The sequence below is a fragment of the Aquarana catesbeiana genome, linkage group LG09 (assembly GCF_042186555.1).
Source record: "Aquarana catesbeiana isolate 2022-GZ linkage group LG09, ASM4218655v1, whole genome shotgun sequence".
Taxonomy (NCBI): domain Eukaryota; kingdom Metazoa; phylum Chordata; class Amphibia; order Anura; family Ranidae; genus Aquarana; species Aquarana catesbeiana.
The window spans coordinates 320,394,693-320,422,510 of record NC_133332.1 but is presented as its reverse complement, the minus strand read 5'-3'; the positions used below and the strand labels follow the sequence as shown (position 1 = coordinate 320,422,510).

Sequence of the window (27,818 nt, the reverse complement as noted above, 5' to 3'; positions counted from 1 at the left end):
GTTGTCAGCAGGGGGGGGGTGACACGGGGGAGGGGACAGAGTGACGCCTGGACAATGGACAGAGTTACATGGAGGAGATCACATCTACAGATGTGCAATGGAGAGATTGTTCTGTGGGTGGCCCTCCGATCCTCCGCTGATTGTTGGGGGATCTCCATCTTCAGGAAACCTAAAAATTCTCTGAAAATTCTCTTTGAGTTTATTTTTGTTTTTTAAGTGTTAATTCACTTTTTTTATTGTGTATTCTGACCTGGGGGTTGGGACCATAGCCCAGAAAAACATTGTGTAAGCCGGGGGTCACCAAACTGTAGGGGGACTCTGATGGGGATCTTGATGTAAGGGGGGACTCTGATGGGGATCTTGATGTAAGGGGGGACTCTGATGGGGATCTTGATGTAAGGGGGGATTCTGATGGGGATCTTGATGTAAGGGGGGACTCTGATGGGGATCTTGATGTAAGGGGGGATTCTGATGGGGATCTTGATGTAAGGGGGGGACTCTGATAGGGATCTTGATGTAAGGGGGGACTCTGATGGGGATCTAGATGTAAGGGGGGCTCTGATGGGGATCTTGATGTAAGGGGGGACTCTGATGGGGATCTTGATGTAAGGGGGGGATTCTGATGGGGATCTTGATATAAGGGGGAGGACTCTGATGGAGATCTTGATGTAAGGGGGGACTCTGATGGGGATCTTGATGTAAGGAGGGACTCTGATGGGGATCTTGATGTAAGGGGGGATTCTGATGGGGATCTTGATGTAAGGGGGGCTCTGATGGGGATCTTGATGTAAGGGGGGACTCTGATGGGGATCTTGATGTAAGGGGGGACGCTGATGGGGATCTCGATGTAAGGGGGGACTCTGATGGGGATCTCGATGTAAGGGGGGACTCTGATGGGGATCTTGATGTAAGGGGGGACTCTGATGGGGATCTTGATGTAAGGGGGGACTCTGATGGGGATCTTGATGTAAGGGGGGACGCTGATGGGGATCTTGATGTAAGGGGGGACGCTGATGGGGATCTTGATGTAAGGGGGGACTCTGATGGGGATCTTGATGTAAGGGGGGACTCTGATGGGGATCTTGATGTAAGGGGGGACTCTGATGGGGATCTTGATGTAAGGGGGGACGCTGATGGGGATCTCGATGTAAGGGGGGACTCTGATGGGGATCTCGATGTAAGGGGGGACTCTGATGGGGATCTCGATGTAAGGGGGGACTCTGGTGGGGATCTCGATGTAAGGGGGGACTCTGATGGGGATCTTGATGTAAGGGGGGACTCTGATGGGGATCTTGATGTAAGGGGGGGACTCTGATGGTGATCTTGATGTAAGGGGGGGGGCTCTGATGGGGATCTTATTGTAAGGGGGGGACTCTGATGGGGATCTTGATGTAAGGGGGGGACTCTGATGGGGATCTTGATGTAAGGGGGGGACTCTGATGGTGATCTTGATGTAAGGGGGGGGCTCTGATGGGGATCTTATTGTAAGGGGGGGACTCTGATGGGGATCTTATTGTAAGGGGGGGCTCTGATGGGGATCTTATTGCAAGGGGGGGACTCTGATGGGGATCTTGATGTAAGGGGGAGGACTCTGATGGAGATCTTGATGTAAGGGGGGACTCTGATGGGGATCTTGATGTAAGGGGGGACTCTGATGGGGATCTTGATGTAAGGGGGGATTCTGATGGGGATCTTGATATAAGGGGGAGGACTCTGATGGAGATCTTGATGTAAGGGGGGGACTCTGATGGGGATCTTGATGTAAGGGGGGACTCTGATGGGGATCTTGATGTAAGGGGTGGGACTCTGATGGGGATCTTGATGTAAGGGGGGGCTCTGATGGGGATCTTGATGTAAAGGGGGGACTCTGATGGGGATCTTCATGTAAGGGGGGGACTCTGATGGGGATCTTCATGTAAGGGGGGGACTCTGATGGGGATCTTGATGTAAAGGAGGGACTCTGATGGGGATCTTGATGTAAGGGGGGACTCTGATGGGGATCTTATTGTAAGGGGGGGGCTCTGATGGGGATCTTGATGTAAGGGGGAGACTCTGATGGGGATCTTGATGTAAAGGGGGGACTCTGATGGGGATCTTGATGTAAGGGGGGACTCTGATGGGGATCTTGATGTAAGGGGGGACTCCAATGGGGATCTTGATGTAAGGGGGGACTCTGATGGGGATCTTGATGTAAGGGGGGACTCTGATGGGGATCTTGATGTAAGGGGGGACTCTGATGGGGATCTTGATGTAAGGGGGGGACTCTGATGGGGATCTTGATGTAAGGGGGGACTCTGATAGGGATCTTGATGTAAGGGGGGGACTCTGATGGGGATCTTGATGTAAGGGGGGACTCTGATGGGGATCTTGATGTAAGGGGGGACTCTGATGGGGATCTTATTGTAAGGGGGGGGGCTCTGATGGGGATCTTGATGTAAGGGGGGGACTCTGATGGGGATCTTGATGTAAGGGGGGGACTCTGATGGGGATCTTGATGTAAGGGGGGACTCTGATGGGGATCTTGATGTAAGGGGGGGACTCTGATGAGGATCTTGATGTAAGGGGGGGACTCTGATGGGGATCTTGATGTAAGGGGGGACTCTGATAGGGATCTTGATGTAAGGGGGGGACTCTGATGGGGATCTTGATGTAAGGGGGGACTCTGATGGGGATCTTGATGTAAGGGGGGACTCTGATGGGGATCTTGATGTAAGGGGGGGACTCTGATGGGGATCTCGATGTAAGGGGGGACTCTGATGGGGATCTCGATGTAAGGGGGGACTCTGATAGGGATCTTGATGTAAGGGGGGGACTCTGATGGGGATCTTGATGTAAGGGGGGACTCTGATAGGGATCTTGATGTAAGGGGGGGACTCTGATGGGGATCTTGATGTAAGGGGGGACTCTGATGGGGATCTTGATGTAAGGGGGGACTCTGATAGGGATCTTGATGTAAGGGGGGGACTCTGATGGGGATCTTGATGTAAGGGGGAGGCTCTGATGGGGATCTTGATGTAAGGGGGGACTCTGATGGGGATCTTGATGTAAGGGGGGACTCTGATGGGGATCTTGATGTAAGGGGGGACTCTGATGGGGATCTTGATGTAAGGGGGGACTCTGATAGGGATCTTGATGTAAGGGGGGGACTCTGATTGGGATCTTGATGTAAGGGGGGACTCTGATGGGGATCTCGATGTAAGGGGGGACTCTGATTGGGATCTTGATGTAAGGGGGGGACTCTGATGGGGATCTCGATGTAAGGATATAAATCTGCTCTGTGAGCACCAAATGCCTCTATAAACTCAGATATTACCTTGTAAAAGCAGCCGTGACATCATCACTGTTCTATACATAGCTGTGCAGAGGGCAGAGCTGTGGGAGGGGCCCAGCATTCTCCACCCACTACAGGAGGGGGGCGGAGACCAGACCAGTCCCCCTGCACAAGGAGAGAGATCAGCAGTGGGCGGTCTTTATTACAGGAAGTCTCACACTGGATGACTGCACAGATCTGGAGGAAATACAAAAAGATCACCGAGATTCCAGTTCGTCTTCACCTATCCCCCTTCCAGCAATGATTGAGAAGCTCAGCTCCCCCTCCCAGCGGTGATTCAGCACCCCATCCACTAATAATAATAAAAAAAGAAAACGTTTTGGTTGGAAATAAACGTTGAATGTGAACTGCGGGGAGATATAACGGACAGTTATTGCAGCTCTGCCCTCATTACCACACATTACATTTCTGTTTTTTTTGTGGCTCTCAGTACCTGAATGGGACCCGCTATCAGCCTCCTGCAGCCCCTGTGCAGCAGAGCTCAGGCTGGGGGGAAGGAGAAGCAGCGCAAAGAGCCAATCAGTTGTGCTGCAGTGCAAGAAGTATGCTGATAGGAGGAAGGAGCAGAGTGACAGAGAGAGGAGCTCATCATTCCGCTGCTTCCCCTTTCACAAAAAAATCAGGTGTCCCCCCCCACCTCTCCTGCTTTGCAGTGTGGCAGAGCTGGTAAAATCTCAGGACTGGATGGACAGAAAACGAGTAGAACAGCCCCCCCCCCCATGTATTCAGCCTTCAGCCCGGAGTTCGGCTTTAGTCAAATTTTGATTCCTCATCTAAACAATCGATGGAGGTCCAGGCAGGTGCTGCCATCTGGTGACCAATCACTGGAGGTGCAGCAATCCAGAGGGAGGCGATGAGGTTCGATCACATCAAGGTGGCTGGAGATCCGGAAGACTGGAAGGCTCAGCGGACGATCGATCTCACAGATTCCTATCGATCCAAACACAAAGTCCCAAAAAACGCAGAGCTTGGGAGCGGATGACTCCGATAGTCCCCCCCCCCCCCCCCCCCCCACATCACCAGAGCTGAAGCTGAACTCCGGGAAAAATAAAAGTCCTCCCTTACAGAGGAGCTGCCCCATCCTTGGTATCAGTGGAATAGTGCCCCATCATTGGTATCAGTGGGAGGAATAGTGCCCCATCCTTGGTATCAGTGGAATAGTGCCCCATCATTGGTATCAGTGGGAGGAATAGTGCCCCATCATTGGTATCAGTGGGAGGAATAGTGCCCCATCATTGGTGTCAGTGGGAGGAATAGTGTCCCATCATTGGTATCAGTGGGAGGAATAGTGCCCCATCATTGGTGTCAGTGGGAGGAATAGTGCCCCATCATTGGTATCAGTGGGAGGAATAGTGCCCCATCATTGGTGTCAGTGGGAGGAATAGTGCCCCTCATTGGTATCAGTGGGAGGAATAGTGCCCCATCATTGGTGTCAGTGGGAGGAATAGTGCCCCCTCATTGGTATCAGTGGAAGGAATAGTGCCCCATCATTGGTATCAGTGGGTGGAATAGTGCCCCATCATTGGTGTCAGTGGGAGGAATAGTGCCCCATCATTGGTATCAGTGGATGGAATAGTGCCCCATCATTGGTGTCAGTGGGAGGAATAGTGCCCCATCATTGGTGTCAGTGGGAGGAATAGTGCCCCATCATTGGTATCAGTGGAATAGTGCCCCATCATTGGTATCAGTGGGAGGAATAGTGCCCCATCATTGGTGTCAGTGGGAGGAATAGTGTCCCATCATTGGTGTCAGTGGGAGGAATAGTGCCCCATCATTGATATCAGTGGGAGGAATAGTGCCCCATCATTGGTATCAGTGGGAGGAATAGTGTCCCATCATTGGTGTCAGTGGGAGGAATAGTGCCCCCTCATTGGTATCAGTGGGAGGAATAGTGCCCCATCATTGGTGTCAGTGGGAGGAATAGTGCCCCCTCATTGGTATCAGTGGAAGGAATAGTGCCCCATCATTGGTGTCAGTGGGAGGAATAGTGTCCCATCATTGGTGTCAGTGGGAGGAATAGTGTCCCATCATTGGTGTCAGTGGGAGGAATAGTGCCCCATCATTGGTATCAGTGGGAGGAATAGTGTCCCATCATTGGTATCAGTGGGAGGAATAGTGTCCCATCATTGGTATCAGTGGGAGGAATAGTGTCCCATCATTGGTATCAGTGGGAGGAATAGTGTCCCATCATTGGTATCAGTGGGAGGAATAGTGTCCCATCATTGGTGTCAGTGGGAGGAATAGTACCCCATCATTGGTATCAGTGGGAGGAATAGTGCCCCATCATTGGTGTCAGTGGGAGGAATAGTGCCCCATCATTGGTATCAGTGAGAGGAATAGTGTCCCATCATTGGTATCAGTGGGAGGAATAGTGCCCCATCATTGGTATCAGTGGGAGAAATAGTGCCCCATCATTGGTATGAGTGGGAGGAATAGTGCCCCATCATTGGTGTCAGTGGGAGGAATAGTGCCCCATCATTGGTATCAGTGGGAGGAATAGTGCCCCATCATTGGTGTCAGTGGGAGGAATAGTGTCCCATCATTGGTATCAGTGGGAGGAATAGCGCCCCATCATTGGTATCAGTGGGAGGAATAGCGCCCCATCATTGGTATCAGTGGGAGGAATAGTGCCCCATCATTGGTGTCAGTTGGAGGAATAGTGCCCCATCATTGGTGTGAGTGGGAGGAATAGTGCCCCATCATTGGTGTCAGTGGGAGGAATAGTGCCCCATCATTGGTATCAGTGGGAGGAATAGTGTCCCATCATTGGTATCAGTGGGAGGAATAGTGCCCCATCATTGGCATTAGGAGGAGAAATGGTGCCCCATCATTGGTGTCAGTGCCCATCCCTTTGTTTCCTTGCCTGGGCATTCCCAGCCAGTAAATGAATGGGATCGGGTGACACGGCGGGTGCCGGCACCTGCTGCTTTCCTAGCAACCATTGACAGGAAGGAAGCACTCATAGATAGCAGTGATATCTCTACCTGATGGATCTCCAGTGCTGAGTTCACCTCTAGTGGACAGAGGTGGATGGTGAATCTGATCAGATGACAATTACGTGTAGCAAAGTCCCGGGGTCTCCAGTAACAAGGTGGATGGTCCCTTTGTGGCTTCAGTTTTCCCTCTACCTCCGACCACGACTGGTTCCCCGGCCAGTGGAACTGTTACTTCTGGTTGGACTACAAGACCACAGTCACAAGTATTTTGTTGCGGAGGGCCTATTATTGCTGGGGGGGGGGGGGGGGGTTCTATTGTTGCTAGGGGAACTATTTATGCTAGGGGGTGTATTGTTGTTGGCAGGGGTCTGCTGTTGCTGGGGTGGATCTTTTGTTGCTGAGGGGGTATTTTATTGTGGAGGGTCTATTGTTGCTGGGACATTACTGGGATGTGGGTAGGGGGTGAAACCAAGGGATGGTACTGGGAGGTGGGTAGGGGGTAAAACCAAGGAACAACACTGGGAGGTGGGTAGTGGTGGAACCAAGGGACAGTGCTGGGAGGTGGGTAGTGGTGGAACCAAGGAGCAGTACTGGGAAGTGGGTAGGGGTGGAACCAAGGGATGGTACTGGGAGGTGGGTAGGGGGTAGAACAAGGGGACAACACTGAGAGGTGGGTAGTGGGTGGAACCAAGGGACAACACTGGGAGGTGGGTAGGGGTGGAACCAAGGGGTGATAATAGGAGGTGGGTATGGGGTGGAACCAAGGGGTGGTGCTGGGAGATAGGTAGGGGGTGGAACCAAGAGACAACACTGGGAGTTGGGTAGGGGGTGGAATCAAGGGATGGTAATAGGAGGTGGGTAGTGGGGTGGAACCAAGGGACGATACTGGGGGGAGGGTAAGGGAAGGAACCAAAGGACAGTACTGGGAGGTGGGTAGAGGGTGGAACCAAGGGGCAGCACTGGGAGGTGGCTAGGGGTGGAACCAAGGGACGGTACTGGGAGGTGGGTAGAGGGTGGAACTAAGGGGCAGCACTGGGAGGTGGGTAGGGGGTGGAAAGGAGCAGTACTGGGAGGTGAGTAGGTGTTGGAAACAAAGGATGTAACTGGGAGGTGGGTAGGGGTGGAACCAAGGGGCGTTTCTGGGATGTGGGTAGAGGGTGGAACCAAGGGACGGTACTGGGAGGTGAGTAGGTGGTGGAACCAAGGGATGTTACTGGGAGGTGGGTAGGGGGTGGAACCAATGGACGATACTGGGGGATGGGTAGGTGCTGGAACCAAGGGGCGTTACTGGGAGGTGGGTAGGGGGTGGAACCAAGGGACGGTACTGGGAGGTGGGTAGAGGGTGGAAGCAAGGGGCAGCACTGGGAGGTGGTTAGGGGGTGGAAACAAAGAGTGGTCCTTGGAGGTGGGTAGGGAGTGGAACCAAGGGGTGGTACTTTGAGGTGGGTAGGGGGTGGAAACAAGGGACAGTGCTGGGAGGAGGGTAGGGGGTGGAACCAAGGGGTGGTAATAGGAGGTGGGTAGGGGGTGGAACCAAGGGGTGATGCTGGGAGATAGGTAGGGGGTGGAACCAAGAGACAACACTGGGAGTTGGGTAGGGGGTGGAATCAAGGGATGGTAATAGGAGGTGGGTAGTGGGATGGAACCAAGGGACGATACTGGGGGGAGGGTAAGGGAAGGAACCAAAGGACAGTACTGGGAGGTGGGTAGAGGGTGGAACCAAGGGGCAGCACTGGGAGGTGGCTAGGGGTGGAACCAAGGGACGGTACTGGGAGGTGGGTAGAGGGTGGAACTAAGGGGCAGCACTGGGAGGTGGGTAGGGGGTGGAACCAAGGAGCAGTACTGGGAGGTGGGTAGGTGTTGGAAACAAAGGATGTAACTGGGAGGTGGGTAGAGGGTTGAACCAAGGGGCAGCACTGGGAGGTGGGTAGGGGTGGAACCAAGGGGCGTTTCTGGGATGTGGGTAGAGGGTGGAACCAAGGGATGTTACTGGGAGGTGGGTAGGGGGTGGAACCAATGGACAATACTGGGGGGTGGGTAGGTGGTGGAACCAAGGGGCGTTACTGGGAGGTGGGTAGGGGGTGGAACCAAGATACGGTGCTGGGAGGTGGGTAGAGGGTGGAAGCAAGGAGCAGCACTGGGAGGTGGTTAGGGGGTGGAAACAAAGTGTGGTACTTGGAGGTGGGTAAGGGGTGGAACCAAGGTGCAGTACTGGGAGGTGAATAAGGGGTGGAACCAAGAAGCGATACTGGGAGGTGGGTAGGGGGTGGAACAAAGGGGCGATACTAGGAGGTGGGTAGGGGGTGGAACAAAGGGGCGATACTAGGAGGTGGGTAGGGGGTGGAACAAAGGGGCGATACTGGGAGGTGGGTAGGGGCGGTGCTGGGAGGTGGGTAGGGGGTGGAACGAAGGGGTAGTATTGGCAGGTGGGAAGGGGTGGAACCAATGAGTGGTACTGGGAGGTGAATAAAACAAAGAGTGATACTTGGTGGTGGGTAGGGAGTGGAACAAAGGGGCGATACTGGGAGGTGGGTAGGGGCGGTGCTGGGAGGTGGGTAGGGGGTGGAATAAAGGGGCGATACTGGAAGGTGGGTAGGGGGTGGAACAAAGGGGCGATACTGGGAGGTGGGTAGGGGGTGGAACAAAGGGGCGATACTGGGAGGTGGGTAGGGGGTGGAACAAAGGGGCGATACTGGGAGGTGGGTAGGGGCGGTGCTGGGAGGTGGGTAGGGGGTGGAACGAAGGGGTAGTATTGGGAGGTGGGAAGGGGTGGAACCAATGAGCGGTACTGGGAGGTGAATAAGGGGTGGAACCAAGGGACGGTACTGGGAAGTGGGTAACGGATGGAAGCAAGGGGCAGCACTGGGAGGTGGGTAGGGGGTGGAAACAGAGTGGTACTTGGTGGTGGGTAGGGAGTGGAACCAAGGGGTGGTACTGGGAGGAGGGTAGGGGGTGGAACGAAGGAGCGGTATTGAGAGGAAGGTAGGGGGTGGAACCAATGAGCGGTACTGAGGGGTGAATATAGGGTGGAACGAAGGGACAATACTAGGAAGTGGGTAGGGGGGTGGAACGAAGGAGCGGTATAGGGAGGTGGGTAGGGGGCCGAACAAAGGGGCAGCACTGAAAGGTGGGTAGGTGGCCGAACCAAGGGGCGGTGCTGGGAGGTGGGTAGGGGGTGGAGACAATTCGGAAGGGGGTACGCGCACCCATTCTCTGTGAAGTAAGCCCATATATGATGATAAGAAGTACATCAATAATGAGTTTTCCTTTCTCATGTTAACACTCCAATGGTGACCTCTGAGGTCTGGAATTCTAATTTGGGATTCTCTAAATTTCAACCAGATTTATTGTTTGCGATCCATCCTGGGAACGTTATAATTACCGACCCGGCAAAATGCCGATTTCCCAACAATATGTATACTTGGACGGATGCCAGGCAGTCTTGTGTGACATTTACAGAGTGATGTATAGAAGGTCAGATTATATTTCATGAGTCCAAATCCTTAATTCTCCCTTTTTTGATGATGTGCGTTGTGGTCGGTGGATGGCGGGGGTCAGTAACGTCATTTGTACACGAAGTGCGAACCTCTGAGAAGTGCCGCCCCCCGGGGTAATGTTCATGTTGGGAATGCAGATTTCTCACAAGCAACGTTTGCTGAAGATCGATCTACCACACACGTCTCTCTATTGTGTGTTATATTTTGATTGGGATTCTGAGATTTTAAAGGAGATGAAGGATCTCTCCACCATACAAGTCTCCGAGGATGAAAAAGAATTCAAATGCAGGTCAACCGCCGATCAAAGGCAATTCATTCCTTTTTTTTTTTTTTAAATTGACAATTTTTATTAGAGTTTTCTTTCACATAACAACATAAAAGAAACAAAAAGAAAAGTCAACAAACAAACAGAGGGCATCATATACTGTCCACAAGAGACCAGCAATCCAAGAAAAGTCCAGACATTGAACTCACAGTAACTTGTAGATCTTTTCTTACATCTCACAGTGTCCCACTGTAGATCTTCACTCACTGAGCTCCCGATCTCCCCCTAGACTTCAAGATCCCAGTCATCACCAGAACCACCGAGCTCCTCCACAGCTAACCCGCTGTATACTCCTCAAGTGTCACCCCCGCTAACCCGCTGTATACTCCTCAAGTGTCACCCCCGCTAACCCGCTGTATACTCCTCAAGTGTTACCCCCGCTAACCCGCTGTATACTCCTCAAGTGTCACCCCCGCTAACCCGCTGTATACTCCTCAAGCGTCACCCCTGCTAACCCGCTGTATACGCCTCAAGTGTCACCCCGCTAACCCGCTGTATACTCCTCAAGTGTCACCCCCGCTAACCCGCTGTATACTCCTCAAGTGTCACCCCCGCTAACCCGCTGTATACTCCTCAAGTGTCACCTCCGCTAACCCACTGTATACTCCTCTAGCGTCACCCCCGCTAACCCACTGTATACTCCTCAAGCGTCACCTCCGCTAACCCGCTGTATACTCCTCAAGCGTCATCCCCGCTAACCCGCTGTATACTCCTCAAGCGTCACCTCCGCTAACCCGCTGTATACTCCTCAAGCGTCATCTCCGCTAACCCGCTGTATACTCCTCAAGCGTCACCCCCGCTAACCCGCTGTATACTCCTCAAGCGTCATCTCCGCTAACCCGCTGTATACTCCTCAAGCGTCACCCCCGCTAACCCGCTGTATACTCCTCAAGCATCACCCCCGCTAACCTGCTGTACTTGTGCACTCACAAGAAGAATATTTCAAACAAGTATTTCAATATAATAAACAGTCCTGTCGCTTTTGGTTTTTATCTCTCACCACCAGATGGATCACTCTCTTTCTTCATCAGAAGACGCCCTCTGACGAAGTAATGATGAAACGTACCTCAGGGCGTGGCTACATTGCCATCCAGTCTGTCTATCAACGGTCAGCTCAACCCGGGTACACCGCCGTGAGAGTGCTCCATCTGGTGGTGAGAGCTAAAAACCAAATGCGACAGAACTATTTATATTGAAATGCTTGTTTGAAATATTTTTCTTGTGAGTGCAACTTGTAAGGGGGGAAATGGATTGAATACATTTTGGTTTTACGGAATTACGCTATGTATATGTGTTTCCTTGTCATGAGTGACACGTAGATGGAAGGACGGTATTTGCTGCTCCATGAACAGATCATCATACGGGCTCACTATTACCATTTATCTGGTGAGTTCATGACCATAGGGGTGTTAATTCACGAGGTGTGGTGACGGTCAAAATATAAGACTTGAAGATGTTCCTCATACAGTGTGGGGATGTTGGGTGCTTTCCATCCACCCCCCCCCCCCCCCCCACCATGACACCTTCCTACTGGTATCACTTGGAGATGTTCCTCATACAGTGCGCTGATGTTGGTGGCTTTCCATCCCCCCATCATGACATCCTGCTTCTTGTATCATTTGGAGATGTTCCTCATACAGTGCAGTGATGTTGGTTTCTTTCATCCCCCCACCCCTCCACCATGACACCTTCCTTCTTGTATCTCTTGGAGATGTTTCTTATACAGTGCGTTGATGTTGGTGGCTTTCCACCCCCCCCCCCATGACACCTGCCTTCTTGTATCACTTGGAGATGTTTCTTATACAGTGCGTTGATGTTGGTGGCTTTCATCCCCCCACTCCTCCACCATGACACCTTCCTTCTTGTATCACTTGGAGATGTTCCTCATGCAGTACGGTGATGTTGGTGGCTTTCATCCCCCCCCCCCCCCCCCACCATGACACCTTCTTTCTTGTATCATTTGGAGATGTTCCTCATACAGTACGGTGATGTTGGTGGCTTTCCATCCCCCCCCCCCCACCATGACACTTTCCTTCTTGTATCATTTGGAGATGCTCCTCATACAGTGTGGTGATGTTGGTGGCTTTCACCCCCCACACACACACACCATGACACTTTCCTTCTTGTATCATTTGGAGATGTTCCTCATGCAGTACGGTGATGTTGGTGGCTTTCCACCCCCCCCCCCCCCACCATGACACTTTTCTGCTTGTATCACTTGGAGATGTTCCTCATACAGTGTGGTGATGTTGGTGGCTTTCACCCCCCCCCCCCCCCCCAACACACACACCATGACACTTTCCTTCTTGTATCACTTGGAGATGTTCCTCATACAGTGTGGTGATGTTGGCTTCCTCCCGGATTCAGTCGTGAACATCGTCTCTCCATGTTCCACCGTCTGCTCCCCACCCACCAGCGCTGAGCGTGGTCTGGGAGATATCGGCGTGGAGGGGGAACACAAACCTTCAAATAGGAAATACTCAGCGTTACTGTAACTGCCGCAACAGATACTCGCAGGACGACGTCTGGAAGAATAAAGACATTTAGAATTAAAAAAAAAAAAATCCTTCACAAGAAGATGCCACAAGAAATAGACTTTGGAACAGCTAGCTTAGTTTTTTTTCTTCAAATTTAAAGTGTAATTAAAATGGCTAGCTCTTTTCTTTCTCCCTATTAGTCTATTAAATATCACATCTGTTCAATGTAATCATAAACACAAGACATCTATAAACAGAGAAATACAAAAGTCACCCACAAGATGGCGCTAATGAACCACTTACTGCATAGCCTGCTAACGGTCTGCAGAACAGCCAGAGCTTGGAGGGGGGGGCAGGGTCTGTGAAAATGTCCGGAGCCCATAAATCATACAGACATTGCAGGGATTCCAGAGGTTTGGGACATATTTCTTACAAATCCAGGACGAGCATATTTTCAAGCATGTGCAAATAATATTGTTCATTTTAAACCATTTTTAGAAACGGAGGAGAGAAAATTAATTTATTGGGTTCTCACAGAGGGAAGGAGGGTGAATGTAGCTATACAGCCAATCACTAACAGAACAATGTGATCATAATTGTATATGATGTGTGTGTATATATATATATATATTTTTTTTTTTTAAATATTTGTTTCCTTTTATTCTTTTTTTTATTCGCTATATTTTTTTTTCTTTGCTATATTTCATTATTTGTTTCTTTGCTATATTTTTTGTATTTGCTATATTTTTTTGTTTTTGTAATTGCTATATTTTTTTTATTTGCAGTATTTTATTACTTCTTTGTTAGCTATAGTTTATTATTTTTTTATTTGCTATATTTTTCTTCACAAATATTTTATTACTTTTTTTATTAGCTATAGTTTGTTATTTTATTTTTTTTTTTTTTATTTGCTATATTTTTTTTTTCACAAAAGTGGAGTTACCCTTTACTATACCCTTTTCTTTCTATAACATTTTTGTACAACTTCTATTTTCTATCAAAGTCTCAGGTGTTATTTCCGGTTGGGTGAACTTTTTTGCCTTCAGCAGTGACATGGTCTCCAAAGTTTAATCTTTAAACCTTCCTAATCTTTGATCCGGAGGTCAGCTTTGTGTATAGATGTGATGCTGATTTACCGAAGAAAGGGAACTAAAGTAGGATAAGCCGTTCTCCTGCGCACCTACGGCGCGCTCCTAGGAGGCCGCCATACTTATTGCACATCCGAGTAATGTTGCCCCGCCCTCTCCTCCTATAGGCTGCTTCGTTTATAATGACATCACTGACAGATTTTTAAAAAATTATATATATATATATATATATTGAAATAAAAATTCAAACATTCTCTGAGCAACGATAACGTGCACTCGCCAAAACCCCCTCTGCGCACATCACTGATACAGGAAGAAGTCAGCGAATCAGAGAGCGGCGCGTACCTGGCGGAGCGTTTGGAGGAGCGTAATGCCGGAGAGTGGCGAGGAGATCCGGGAGAATGGGATTTCTTGATGGAATTCTCTGTAACTGCGGCTACAAAGGAAACAGATTACATTCAGACTTTATAGAGGATACATTGTTTTCTGTCACCTCATATGGCCAAAGGAATGTGACCCCCCCCCCATGTCATCTCAATACACTATATGGCCAAAGGTATGTGACCCCCCCCCCCCAATGTCATCTCAATACACTATATGGCCAAAGGTATGTGACCCCCCCCCCAATGTCATCTCAATACACTATATGGCCAAAGGTATGTGACCCCCCCCCCCCCCAATGTCATCTCAATACACTATATGGCCAAAGGTATGTGACCCCCCCCCCCCAATGTCATCTCAATACACTATATGGCCAAAGGTATGTGACCCCCCCCCCCCAATGTCATCTCAATACACTATATGGCCAAAGGTATGTGACCCCCCCCCAATGTCATCTCAATACACTATATGGCCAAAGGTATGTGACCCCCCCCCAATGTCATCTCAATACACTATATGGCCAAAGGTATGTGACCCCCCCATGCCATCTCAATACACTTCATGACCAAAGGTATGTGACCCCCCCCCCCAATGACATCTCAATACACTCTATGGCCAAAGGTATGTGACCCCCAAATGCTATCTCAATAAACTATATGACCAAAGGTATGTGCCCCCCCAATCCGATGATGGATTTCAGGTGTCTCCAGTGAAGGAAGATGGTAATACTTTATCATACAAAGACACTGTAGACAATTGCGCTCTTCCAACCTTGTGGTAATAGTTAGGTGAAGACCCTTTTCCGTTCCAGCATGACTGCGTCCCCTGTGTCCCCCCCCCCCCCCCATCCACCCCATGTACAAAGCCAGCTCCATAAAGACATGGTGTGACCAGTTTGGTATGGAGGAACTCAAGAAGGAACTTTGGTACAAGGTCTTCTCATCCACCATTAGGTCATCCCAAAGGTGTTGAGTAGGTTTGAGGTCATGGAGGAACTTGAGTTTCTTGTACAGAGCCCTGACCTCATCCCTACTGATCACCTTTGGGATGAATTGGAACGTTGATTGCAAGCCAGGTCTTTTTCTTGGTGCCCAATGTTGAACCAGGTCTTCTCATCCAACATCAGTACCTGAACTCACAAATGTTCTACCAGAAATCCTCCAAAATCTTATGTAAAGTATTCCCAGAAGAGTGGAGGATGGTATTGCCACAAAGGGGCAACTCTATATTTATGGTCATGGGAGGAGGGGAGAAACTCCACATTAATGGCTATGGGATTGCAACTCAATAATAATTGGAACGGTACATCCAAGAGGCTCAGAAAGGTGTGATGGTTGGGTGTCCACCAGCATTTGATCACATAGTGTAACCATTAAATTCTTGCCTTTCTCAGCTTCTCTGTTGATCATACTGGGGCTCCTGTCTGGGTTCATATTTGGATATTGGGTCACTCTCACTTTTCCTCTCAAGGATCCTGTTTCTTCTCCACGTTGGGACAGAAAAGCTTGAAACTGATGATCAGTATTGCTATTGGCTGAGAGCACCGACACACAACATTCACCTAGAAACACATTAAATCAAATGAGAGGACAAATACAATTGCAAGTGTTCTACCGCACACTATATTCCTGTATTCATCAAAGATTTTTGTATCCATAAGCCAAACCAAAACCTCATACCAAAGGTTTCTCCGCCATCCGTTGGTCGGATACTGAGAAGCAAATGTCCAGTAAATGTGTCTCCACCAACCAATGTTATCTGTGGGGAATACAAATCTTATGTCAGATAAAACATATGGCTTCAGGTAGATAAACTATAAGGCCAAAGGATTTTGGACACCTGACCACCAAACCCACATTGCATGGCCAAAAGTATGTAGTCACCTGTCCAAATGATGGAGTTCAGGTGTCTCCAGTGAAGGGCCCTGGTAATACTCCATCATACAGAGACATTGTAGACAATTGTGCTCTTCCAACCTTGTTTTAGCAGTTTGGTGAAGACCGTTTTCTGTTCCAGCATGACTGTGCCCCTCCCCCCGTGTACAAAGAGAGCTCCATAAAGACTCAATGTGACCAGTTTGGTGTGAAGGAGCTCAAGTGCCCTGCACAGAGCCCTGACCACAACCCTACTTTTGGAAGACCTTTGGTATAAGGTCTTCTTTTCCAACATCAGTACCAGCCATTAACCCTACAGAACACCTTTGGGATAAGATTTTCTCACCCCAAAGGTGTTCAGTAGGTTTGAGATCATGGAGGAACTCCAGTGTCCTGTACAGAACCCTAACCCCAACCCTACTGAACACCTTTGTGATGGATTGGGACACCAGTTGGGAGCCAGGTCTTTTCATCCAACATCAGTACCTGAGGGGAACCTGTTCATACTACATCATACAAAGACATTTTTGACAACTGTGCTCTTCCAACCTTGTGGTAACAGTTTGGTGAAGACCCTTTTCTGTTCCAGCATGACTGTGCCCCCCTGTGTACAAAGCCAGCTCCATAAAGACATGGGTTGACCTGGGTTGGCTTATATAGGTGTGATGGGTGGAGGAACTCGAGTGTCCCACACAGAGCCCTGACCCCAACCCTACTGAACACCTTTGGGATGAATTGGAACACTGATGGTGAGGCAGGTCTACTCAACCAACATCAGTACCTGACCCTACAAATGCTCTTTTGACTAAATAGCCATACTTTCTCATGGTCACACTCCAAAATCTTGTGGAAAGTCTTCCCAGAAGAGTGGAGGCTTGTAACGCTGTAAAGGGTGCTGACTCCATATTAATGGCCGTGGTTTGGCTCAACCATGTCAGCCAGGTCTTCTCCCCCAACATCAGTACCTGACCTCACAAATGGGCACAAATTCCTACAGACACCCTCCAAAATCTTGTGGGAAGCCTTCCCACAAAAATGGGGGATGTCATAGCCAAAGGGGGCAAAAAGGGGGGAAAATTCATATTAATGGCTATGGGGGGGAAGGGGGCAACTACATATTAATGGCTATGGTGGGGAGAGGGCAACTCCATATTAATGGCTATGGTGGGGAAGGGGCTACTCCATATTAATGGTCATGATTTTGTTTGTTGGTATGCCCAGCAAGCTCATGTAGATGTGATGTTCAGGTGTCCACCAACATTTGCCCCTATAGTGTATTATTTACACTCTTAATTTCTCACCTCTGGTAAGTCTTGCTCTGACCATCCCAGCTTGAGAAAGGCAGATCCCTCTGTACTGTGTGTGCTATTCATATTACTTTGTGGAGAGTCTGCATTATTCCAGGAAAAAGACAAAAAGTGAGCAAGCAGGAGGTAGTAATACATTAATGCTGCAGTTCAAAAGATCTAAAGGAGGCCTTCAAAGATTTTGAACAATGACGCTGAAGCTTTAAATTCCACTTCTGATCAGGATCATGTGCGGAAACCACAGGTATAGGAACAGGCTTTAATCCCACCCCCATCCTTTCCATGTATGTTCCTTCCCTTTAATACTTAGGAAAGACATACCCTGTACTTCCAGGTATGGAGCATGTGTACCATCATCATTGCCACATGGGAGGTCCATAGCCATGTCAAAATATGAGTAGAGACATGAGCTTTGCTGATTGCTGGACTGTAGCTGTGACTGAAGGGTGTGTTGGACCTCTACAGTGAGACCACTGCTTCCACACAGAGCACAGCGGTCCTTCTCTTCAGCATAGTGCAGGACAAAGAATTTCCTACTCTCAATGGGTCTGCTTTTCTAGGAAAAATAACGATAGAACACTGCATTTATATACATCATTTCTTCTGTAACTTCAATTGGGCTTCAACTACAGCTGTGGCCAAAAGTTTTGAGAATGACACAAACATTAATTTTCACTAAGTCCGCTGCCTCAGTTTTTATGATGGCAATTTGCATATATAACCAGAATGTTATGAAGAGTGATCAGATTAATTGCAAATTATTGTAAATTTCCTCTTTGCAATGAAAATGAACCTAATCTCATAAAAGAAAAAACTTTTCCACTGCATCTGTGAAGAAGGCTTCAGGGCACCCATGAAAGTCCAGCAAGCACCAAGACGTCTCCTACAGTTTATTCATTCAGCCCATGGGTTCGGGGCACCACCAGTACAGAGGGAGGGGATGGGGCGGGGGGGAAATCGGGGTACCACTAGTGCAGAGCTTGCTCAGGAATGGTAGTAGGCAAGTGTGAGTACGTCTGCACGGACAGTAAGGAGAAGACTTTAGGAGGATGGCCTGGTATCAGGTAGGACAGCAAAGAAGCCACTTCTCTTCAGGAAATACCTCAGGGACAGACTGATATTCCGCAAAAGGTCCAGGGATTGGACTGCTGAGGACTGGGGTAAAGTCATTTCCACTGATAAATCCCCTCTCCGATTGGTGGGGGGCACCCGGAAAAAAACCTTGTCTGGAGAAGAAAAGGCGAGGGCTACCATCAGTCCTGTGTCATGCATCCTGAGACCATTCATGAGTGGGGTTGCTTCTCAGCCAAGGGAGTGGGGGGGCTCACTCACAATTTTGAAGAATTGAAGAAAACAGCCATGAATAAAGAATGGTTCCAAAAACATCTTCTGAGAGCAACTTCTCCCAACCATCCAGGAACAGTTTGGTGAGGAACAATGCCTTTTCCAGCATGGTGGAGCACCTTGCCATAAGAGAAAAGTGAGAACTAAGTGACTTTGGGAACAAAATATGGACATTTTGGGTCCATGGCCAGGAAACTCCCCAGACCTTAATCCCATTGAGAACTTGTGGTCAATCCTCAAGAGGTGGGTGATTAAAAAAAACCCCACAAATTCTGACAAACTCCAAGCATTGATTATGGAAGAATAGGGTCGGCCATCAGTCAGGGTGTGGCCCAGAAGATGAGTGACAGCATGCCGGGGGGAATTGCAGAGGTCTTGAAAAAGAAGGGTCAACACTGCAAATATTGACTCTTTTCATAAACTTAAAGCGGAGTTAAGTTCCCAAAAGTGGAACTTCCGCTAATTTTTCTCCCTCCCCCTCCAGTGCCACATTTGGCACCTTTCGGGGGGGGGGCGGATACCTGTCTTTGACAGTGATCCCATCCCCACTTCCGGGAGTCCAGACCAGGGCGCATTACGTCAGCAGCTCAGCTCCCTCCCCTGGGCCAGTATAAGAGCGCAGCAATGCCTCGCGCATGCGCAGTAGGCACCCAGTGTGAAGCCGTAATGCTACACTGCCGGGCTCCCTTACCCGCAATAGCGGCGGCAGCCCCCGGCAGCTGAAGGAAACATCAACCAAAAATTAAAGTGAGCTAAATTAAATTATAAGTAAATGATGAAGAAAGTCCATATAGTGACGTGGTATCTGAAGAGTCCCTTAATCGTGGGTAATTTCACCAAAAGGTGGTGACAGTTCAGAGCGACACCCCCACCTTAAAAAATGGCCGCTTACCAGCTCCTAAGACCTCCTATCACGGGAGGTCTAAGACACTTATGGCTATATACCCAGCCAGGGCCTTTGATCATCCAGGGAGATCATGCTCTTGAGCCTCCACCGCCCAATGGACTCGATGATGGAGGGGTTCCAAAAAAAGATAAAGCCTCCATAGTGTATAATCTTTGAGGTTTAAGTAAAAAATGGATGTTGCACTTACATCAATATAAGGAAAAACTCGCTGGCTCAAAGTACAGCCCGTGGTCTGGGACTGGCACAAACTCAGTGAGGTCAGCACGCCGCTCCTTCCTATGCGTTTCGTCACAGGTGACGTCATCCTGGGGCACGCATTGGGAGGTAGTGATGCGCTGACGTCACCCCATTTGTGCCAGTGCCGACATCGCTGGACTCCAGGACAGGTAAGTGTCCTATTATTAAAAGTCAGCAGCTACAGAATGTGTAGCTGCTGTCTTTTTATTTTTAGCACGGGTGGGGCGGACCTCCTCTTTAAAGAATTGTTAATAAAAGCCTTTGACACTTATCAAATGCTTGTAATTATACTTCAGTATCCCATAGTAACATCTGACAAAAAGATCTAAAAACACTGAGGCAACAGACTTTGTAAAAAAATGATTATTTGTGTAACTCTCCAAACTTTTGGCCAGGGCTGTACAGCCATGGGAGATCTTGGGGGTGCTATGAGGCCTGGACCAGAAGTATTTACCAAACTGCCAATAAAAATCAATAAATACCTGACAGCTGCTTTAACTTAAAAAAAAACGTTGTCTTAATCCTATTTTTGACCATCTATGGTAAATTTAATCCGTTAGCTCATGTCCTCCCCCCCCCCCCGTCTTCTCCGGGCACAAAGGAGGTCTGAACCCCCAATGAAGGTCTGAGCAGGAAGAGAACCGTCTTACCCTTCAAGCACAGTGATCTGAACTCTATGCACGCTTTGGACCGGCTCTGGGTTTTCACGATGGACTCGATATGCAGAAATCGGAGCGTGTAACTGCAATCTGGGAACAAATACGGAACTTAAAAAAAAAATTCCAATACTAAACTACAGGAGAAGAATTCACGTGGATGAGGAACAATTCACTCACCTCTCTGCGACCAAAAATTCACACCGATTTCAAAAGTGGCGAAAACTGGAGCGTGGTCACTGCTCACAATGTCATCAGTACAACCTATGAAGAGAAGGAAACCAACGGCGATAAATCCAAACTGCCAGCCAAACGTAAAACAAATATATTCTATGTACAAGAGGCATTCTTCTTTGAATAACAGGGGTCTGTTTATAAAAGAAATCTGCTGTGCAAATGATTCGGCACGAATAATCCCCATAATGTGTCTGATATGCCCATTTCCTGTGACCATCAGCGCCATCTAGTGGCTATAATGTGATATCTCCCCAGAAATACCTCAGTTAGGAAAATACTACATTACGGCCACTGGGTGGCGCTGTTATTTATAACAAATGCTTATATTAGACAAATTGTGTGGGGCTTATGTTTGGGGCAGGCATTTTTTGGTTCTCACCATATGAGGTGCATTTAACCTCAGCGTCCGGGTAACACGTCCATAGGATTCGATCACTCCACGAAGGTGCAGCTATACGAGTCTATAAGAAAATACAACATATAGCAACGCTTTAAACAGAAGGGTGGTCAGCATCACATATAGTTGATTAAAACACAATGCTAGGTTGCTACGCAATGAGGAAATAACACATACACTATATGGCGAAAAGTCTTGTGTACCTCTGACCATCACACCTATATGAGCTTGTTGGATATCCCATTCCAAAACGATACCCATTTATATGGATTTGCCCCGCCCCATGGCCATTGTAAGGTCAAGTACTGATATTGGTTGAGATGAGAAGACCAGGCTCTACACTGGGCACCAAAAAAAGAGACCTGTTGGCATTCCAATTCATCCCAAAGGGGTTCAGTAGGGTCGAGGTCGGGACTCTGTGCAGGACTCTCAAGTTCCTCCACCTATCACACCTATATGAGCTTGCTGGCTATCCAATTCCAAAACCATGGCCATTAATATAGTGTTGTCCTCCTCCCGTCCCTATTTACATTAATATGGAATTGCTCCCTTTGTGGCTACAACATTCTTCACTCTTCTGGGAAGGCTCTCCTCAAGATTTTGGAGGATGTCTGTGGGAATTTGTGCCCATTTGTGAGGTCAGGTACTGATGTTGGATGAGAAAACCTGGGTCACCGTCAGCGTTCCAATTCATCCCAAAGGTGATCAGTAGGGTTGAGGCCAGAGCTCTGTGCCTCCCTCCCATTAATATGGAGTTGCCCCCTTTGTGGCTATTATATTTTCCAATCTTCTGGGAGGGTTTTCCACAAGATTTTGGAGGGTGTCTGTGGGAATTTGTTCCATGTATAAGGTCTGGCTCACCATCGGTGTTCCAGTTCACCCCCAAGGTGATCAGTAGGGTTGAGGTCATGGCTCTGTACAGGACACTGAAGTTCCTCCACACCAAACTGGTCACACCATGTCTTTTTGGAGCTGGTCATGGTGGAACAGAAAAGGGTCCTTACCAAACTGTTACCACATAGTTGGAAGAGCACAATTGTCTACAATGTGTTTGTATGATGAAGTTTTACCATCTTCCTTCACTGGAGACACCTGAAATCCATCATTGGAGGGGGGGGGTGGGGGGTCACATACCTTTGGCCATATAGTGTATTGAGATGGCATTGGGGAGGGGGGTCACATACCTTTGGTAATATAGTGTATTGAGATGGCATTGGGGAGTCGCATACCTTTGGTCATATAGTGTATTGGGATAGCATTGGGGGGGGGGGGGTCACATACCTTTGGCCCTAGGGTGTATTGAGATGGCATTGGGGGTGACATACCTTTGGTCATGAAGTGTATTGAGATGGCATGGGGGTCACATACCTGAAGTTCCTCCAGACCAAACTGGTCACACCATGTCTTTTTGGAGCTGGTCATGGTGGAACAAAAAGGGTCTTTACCAAACTGTTACCACAAGGTTGGAAGAGCACAATTGTTTACAATGTCTTTGTATGATGGAGGATTACCAGGACTCTTCACTGGGGTCACCTGAACTCCATCAACTTGAGGGAGCACATCATTCAGGCCATAAATCCAGTAGAAGTTAGTCACATTCAACTGAACTTGTTCTGTAATCTAATCTTTCATATCTTCTGCACTAATGAGTGTCAGGAAGATACCCCACAATCCTTTTCCTGGACAATCAACAACTTAAAATATCCCATGGTGGCTGGGTGGCTTAATGAAGGTGTTGGTGCTATCCATCTGGATTTAAAATGTTGGGGTATCTTCCCGACACTCATTATAATGCAAGAGGTATCTTGGAGGAGCTAAGAAACATCTTCAACATTACAGAACTAGTCCAGGTGAATGTGACCAACCACTACTATTTATACCAGCCATTCTCAAGCATGGTTCCTCAGGAGGTTGCTGGGGATTTCTTGAGTTGTTGCTGATTGATTGACCTCCCATCTGATGGAGCCTAGTTCCAGGTCCAATGCCACTTGGCTGAGCAAGCAACATGACACCAATGATCTTTCTAACTGTCTGGAAGGGTGGCATTCTGACCATCACTATAAGGGGAAAAAAAGGGGGGGGGGGCTTCTTCCCTGACCACTAATATCAAGGCACCAAGGCTAATATCTGAGACCTAATAATTATAGGATAAAAAGGTTGATGTACACCATGACCTGAATGAATATAAACCCTCACAAACATGAGTGGTCACACCATAGCTAGTAGTAGTTGGTCACATTCATCTGGACTTGATCTGTAATGTTGAAGAGATTTTGGAGCTCCTCTAAGCAACTTCTTCATTTCTAATGACTGTCAGGAAAACACCCCAGCATTTATTTTATGGGGTATCTTCCTGGCATTCATTAAAACTGAAGGAGTGGCTTGGAGAAGCCCCAAAACTTCAGACTGGCTGTGACCAACTACTACAAGATATACCATGACTGGGATCAATGAGAACCTTCAAAGACGTTGTGGGGAGATTTACTAAAACTGGGGCACTCAGTATTAGGTGTAGCTCTCCGTGGTAGCCAATCAGCTTCTAACTTCAGCTTGTTCAGTTAAGCTTTGACAATAAAAACTGGAAGCCAATTGGTTTCTATGCAGAGCTGCACCAGATTTTGCACTCTCCAGTTTTAGTAAATCCCCCCCCCCCCCCCATTGTATCACAAGACAGACGTGTACATTAACATGAGGACAAATGGGTCTCACTCCACTGGTCTTGGCCTTCTGCAGATCATATGTGCGAGAACCTCTTTCGAAGCGGCACGTGGGGGGAAAGGTGATTGGTTCCTCTTCTGTAAATAAAGATCCACAGTGAAGACACACATTGATACATTGTAACATGAGCATTTATCAAACCTTCACTTTCATTGTGTATATATGGAAAATACATCATAAATTTATGAAAGTTATCAAAGTCATTGGAGCTCACCTATCAAAGTGTCCGGACAAAGGAGTGACAGACAAAACACTGAAGTGGTTGGGGGAAAATGATCTTCTTTTAATTTTTTGTTATTTTTTAAAATGATCATCTTTAATTAAAAATTCGCTAACATGGTTTTTATTCAGAATAGAGAAGTGAACAGTTAAAACTAGAGATATGAAGGCCCTGGAAAAATTGGTAAGAAAATAAATTTCCAGTTTTTTTTTCAAAGGCTTTTTTTTAATTAATTTTTTTTCCCGAAAAATTGAAAAAAAAAAAGTAGTGTGGAACATATTCTTTTACAATGATAAGTAATATATCCATGGCATGGTATTCAAACTATGAAAACCTTAATGGAAGATTTCTAAGACTTTATGTAAAGTCTTAAATTATTGCAAGTTCTCTCAGCAGAAGACAAGCAAATCCTGGAATACAGTTCAAGTAACACTGTACTTCATAATGCAATTCTCAAACAAGAAAAGTATGCATTTCTTCCACTGGGGGGCACTGCGGGGGAAAGGCTCCAGTTTAGTTTGGGATACAGTAGATGATTGGCTTTGATTGACAGGTAAGAGAGTACACTAGTCTGACAAATTATTTTATCTTTATAACCTATTAATATTCTCCACCTTCGCAGTATAATGTCTCCCTATAGTCTGCTCAGTGGCGGACCGTCCATTAGGGGCGCCCGGGCGCCACCCCCTCTATCCATGGCCGCCACCCCCTATATGAATAGATAGATTCATTCATAGCATGAGCTCTATCCATGGCTGCCGTGGCCTCCCCCTATTCATGCGTCCGGGTGCATACGTCCGGGTGCGTGAATTACAGCGGAGGGGGTGTTTTTTGAAGAACCTGATTAGAGCCAGAGGCTCTAATAGGCTTCAAAATAGGGTGGGCTTGTGGCGCAGAGCATTGCGCCAGGAGCCCACCCAGGTGTTACAACAGCGAATGGATATTTGCTATTGAAACACTGATCTTCAATCCAATCAGATGCAGGACTGAGACCCGTTTTCCAATTGGCTGAAAAGAGAAGAGTCCCGATTGTCTGCCGACGAGGAGTGAGGAAACGGAAGCCGCCACAATGCCCGTGGAGAGCAGGGGAAGCCACTGCCAAAGCCCCAGAGAAGCCGCTGCCCACCATGGGGTAAGTGCTCCATACCCGACCGACCGATCGGGGGGGGGATGGGTGTTACTGTAAAAACAAATACAACCGGCCGCCACTGCTCAGAAAATTGTTTTTTCTTTTCCTCCTCTCAGTAAAATGGTGAGGGATGAGGTGATGTCACAGTGGAAGGTGAGGGGTGAGGTGATGTCACAGTGGAAGGTGAGGGGTGAGATGATGTCACAGTGGAAGGTGAGGGGTGAGGTGATGTCACAGTGGAATGTGAGGGGTGAGATGATGTCACAGTGGAAGGTAATGGGTGAGATGATGTCACAGTGGAAGGTAAGGGGTGAGATGATGTCACAGTGGAAGGTGAGGTGTGAGATGATGTCACAGTGGAAGGTAAGGGGTGAGATGATGTCACAGTGGAAGGTAAGGGGTGAGATGATGTCACAGTGGAAGGTGAGAATATTTCTTACTGAATCCCAGGAAGACTTTCTTCTTCTCACGCTCCTGGTTCAGCTGATCTACAGGAAGGAGAAGTTGGTGCTGCCCGCTGTACACACACTGCAGAACATCCTGTGGGGGGGAGGGGAGGGATCAGTAAGAGTTAATGCAGAGATTTCTGGCAGGATCAACAGATGATTTTTTACTTATTACTTTCAGCACTTGGAACATTTGGCCGACTGTCGAATGCATACATGCGTCAGGAAGGCGAGTGAGCCCTAATTGCTATGTAACGCACATACTCTACTGCCAAAAGTATTGGGACGCCTGCCTTTACACACACATGAAATTTAATGACATCCCAGTCTTAGTCCGTAGGGTTCAATATTGAGTTGGCTCCGCCCTTTGCAGCTATAACAGCTTCAACTCTTCTGGGAAGGCCGTCCACAAGGTTTAGGAGGGTGTCTATGGGAATGTTTGACCATTCTTCCAGAAGAGCATTTGTGAGGTCAGGCACTTATGTTGGATTAGAAGGCCTGCCTCGCAGTCTCCACTCTAATTCATCCAAAAGGTGTTCTATGGGGTTGAGGTCAGGACTCCGTGCAGGCCAGTCAAGTTCCTCCAGCCCAAACTTGCTCATCCATGTCTTTATGGACCTTGCTTTGTGCATTGGTCCAAATCATTTGGAGGGGGTTATGATGTGGGGGTTGTTTTTCAGGGGTTGGGCTTGGCCCCTTAGTTCCAGTGAAGGGAACTCGTGTAAAGGCAGGTGTCCCAATACTGTTGGTAATATAGGGTATATTTTGTTGGTCAATGAAAAGTACCATCTGTATTATCACTTTCAATCGGGGTGTTCGTCGACTTTCACGGCTACATTTCTGACCAATCGGTGAAGTCTGTAGGAGATTGCACAGAGTATAGGTGGTTGGCTTGTACCTGCACCGGCATCTCCAGCTTGTAGTTCACGTCTCCAGCCCAAAACAGATAGGTGAGTCTCAGGGGGAGCTGGAACCCTCGTAAAGCCTCGTCTCCGAGGGCCAGACCACGGAGGATCTCCCCGTAACTCTGATTCCTCCTGAAAAGAGAGTGAGAAGAGCGATAGACAATCCCCCTCCAGGACTGAACACAATAAAGCTTGATTACGCTCTGCATGGGAGATCAGCGACAGCAATGTTACCCCCTCGCTTACCGGGCACCTAAACCCCCCCTCCTGCCCGGGCCAATGTTCAGCTTTCAGCGCTGTCCCACTTTGAATGACAATTACGCGGTCATACAACGCTGTACACAAATGACATTTTTATCATTTTTTCCCCACAAATAGAGCTTCCTTTTGGTGGTATTTCATCACCTCTGCGGTGTTTTATTTTTTGTTAAAAAAATTTAAAAAGACTGAAATTCTTACAAAAAAATACAAAACTGTTTTATATTTTGTTAATAAATTTTGCAAACAGGTCATTTTTCTCCTTCATTGATGGGAACTGATGAGGCTGCACCGATAGGCTGCATTGATGCGCACTGATGGGCACTAATAGGCGACACTGGTGGGCACTGAGAGGTGGCACTGATGGGCAGCACTGAAGGGCATTGATAGGCAGCACTGAAGGGCATTGATAGGTGGTACTGATAGGTGGCAGTGACGGACACTGATGGGTGGCAGTGATGGGCACTGATGAGTCTCAGTGATGGGCACTGATCGGCACTGGTAGGTGACACTGATAGGCAGCACTACTGGGTGGCACTGATGAGGCACTGATTGGCACCACTGGTGGGCATTGATAGGTGCCACTGATTGCTGGCACTTATGCACTGATTCATGACACTGGCAGGAGGTACTGGTTGGCACAGATGAGGTGGCTTCTCCTCTTCCTCTTCGGGACCGATGTCCCTTGCACTGAAGCTGTTGATCGGCATTTTTTCTCCTCATGCTGTCAGCGTGAGGAGAAAAAAAAAAAAGATTACCGACCTTCTGTTTACATCACATGATCAGCTGTTATTGGCTGACAGCGGATCACGTGGTAAGGGGCCGGGATCGGTGACTCCGTGATCACAGCGCGCATTCCGCACGCCCTGCAGTGGGCGCACAGGGAGCGTGCAAAGGAGAGGACGTCTATTGACGGCCTCCCGGCAAAGTAGATCCGCGCTGTGGCCGTCATTCAGCTATAGCGCGGATCTGAGGGAGTTAAAGCTGAAAATACACACAATATAGGGGGGGCTTTTATCATTGATGCTCCTCTGGTTCTCCTTCAGATCCTGCACTTTTAGCTTCCCAGCTCCGCCCCCAGATTCTTCCCAGGAGCAGCACAAGGTAAGTTGGGCGCACTGTGATCCAAGGGAGGGTGGCCTCTGATG

General features: G+C 48.4%; 1 protein-coding gene across 1 annotated transcript in view; it reads right to left on the bottom strand.

Annotated features, from left to right (window-relative positions):
* Positions 1-12,343: 12,343 nt before the first annotated feature.
* LOC141108824 (phosphatidylinositol 3,4,5-trisphosphate 5-phosphatase 2A-like) overlaps positions 12,344-27,818 on the bottom strand; it is a 52,706-nt gene continuing 37,231 nt past the window's right edge. The window contains exons 13-23 of the mRNA XM_073600781.1: positions 26,406-26,544; positions 25,502-25,601; positions 23,704-23,789; positions 20,977-21,058; positions 20,541-20,624; positions 20,355-20,453; positions 17,211-17,299; positions 15,715-15,793; positions 15,420-15,596; positions 14,000-14,090; positions 12,344-12,614 (exon numbers count right to left, since the gene is read on the bottom strand). Coding sequence (XP_073456882.1) covers positions 12,401-12,614; positions 14,000-14,090; positions 15,420-15,596; positions 15,715-15,793; positions 17,211-17,299; positions 20,355-20,453; positions 20,541-20,624; positions 20,977-21,058; positions 23,704-23,789; positions 25,502-25,601; positions 26,406-26,544 — 1,240 coding nt within the window. The 3' untranslated portion in view covers positions 12,344-12,400. The remainder of the gene's footprint in view (positions 12,615-13,999; positions 14,091-15,419; positions 15,597-15,714; positions 15,794-17,210; positions 17,300-20,354; positions 20,454-20,540; positions 20,625-20,976; positions 21,059-23,703; positions 23,790-25,501; positions 25,602-26,405; positions 26,545-27,818) is intronic.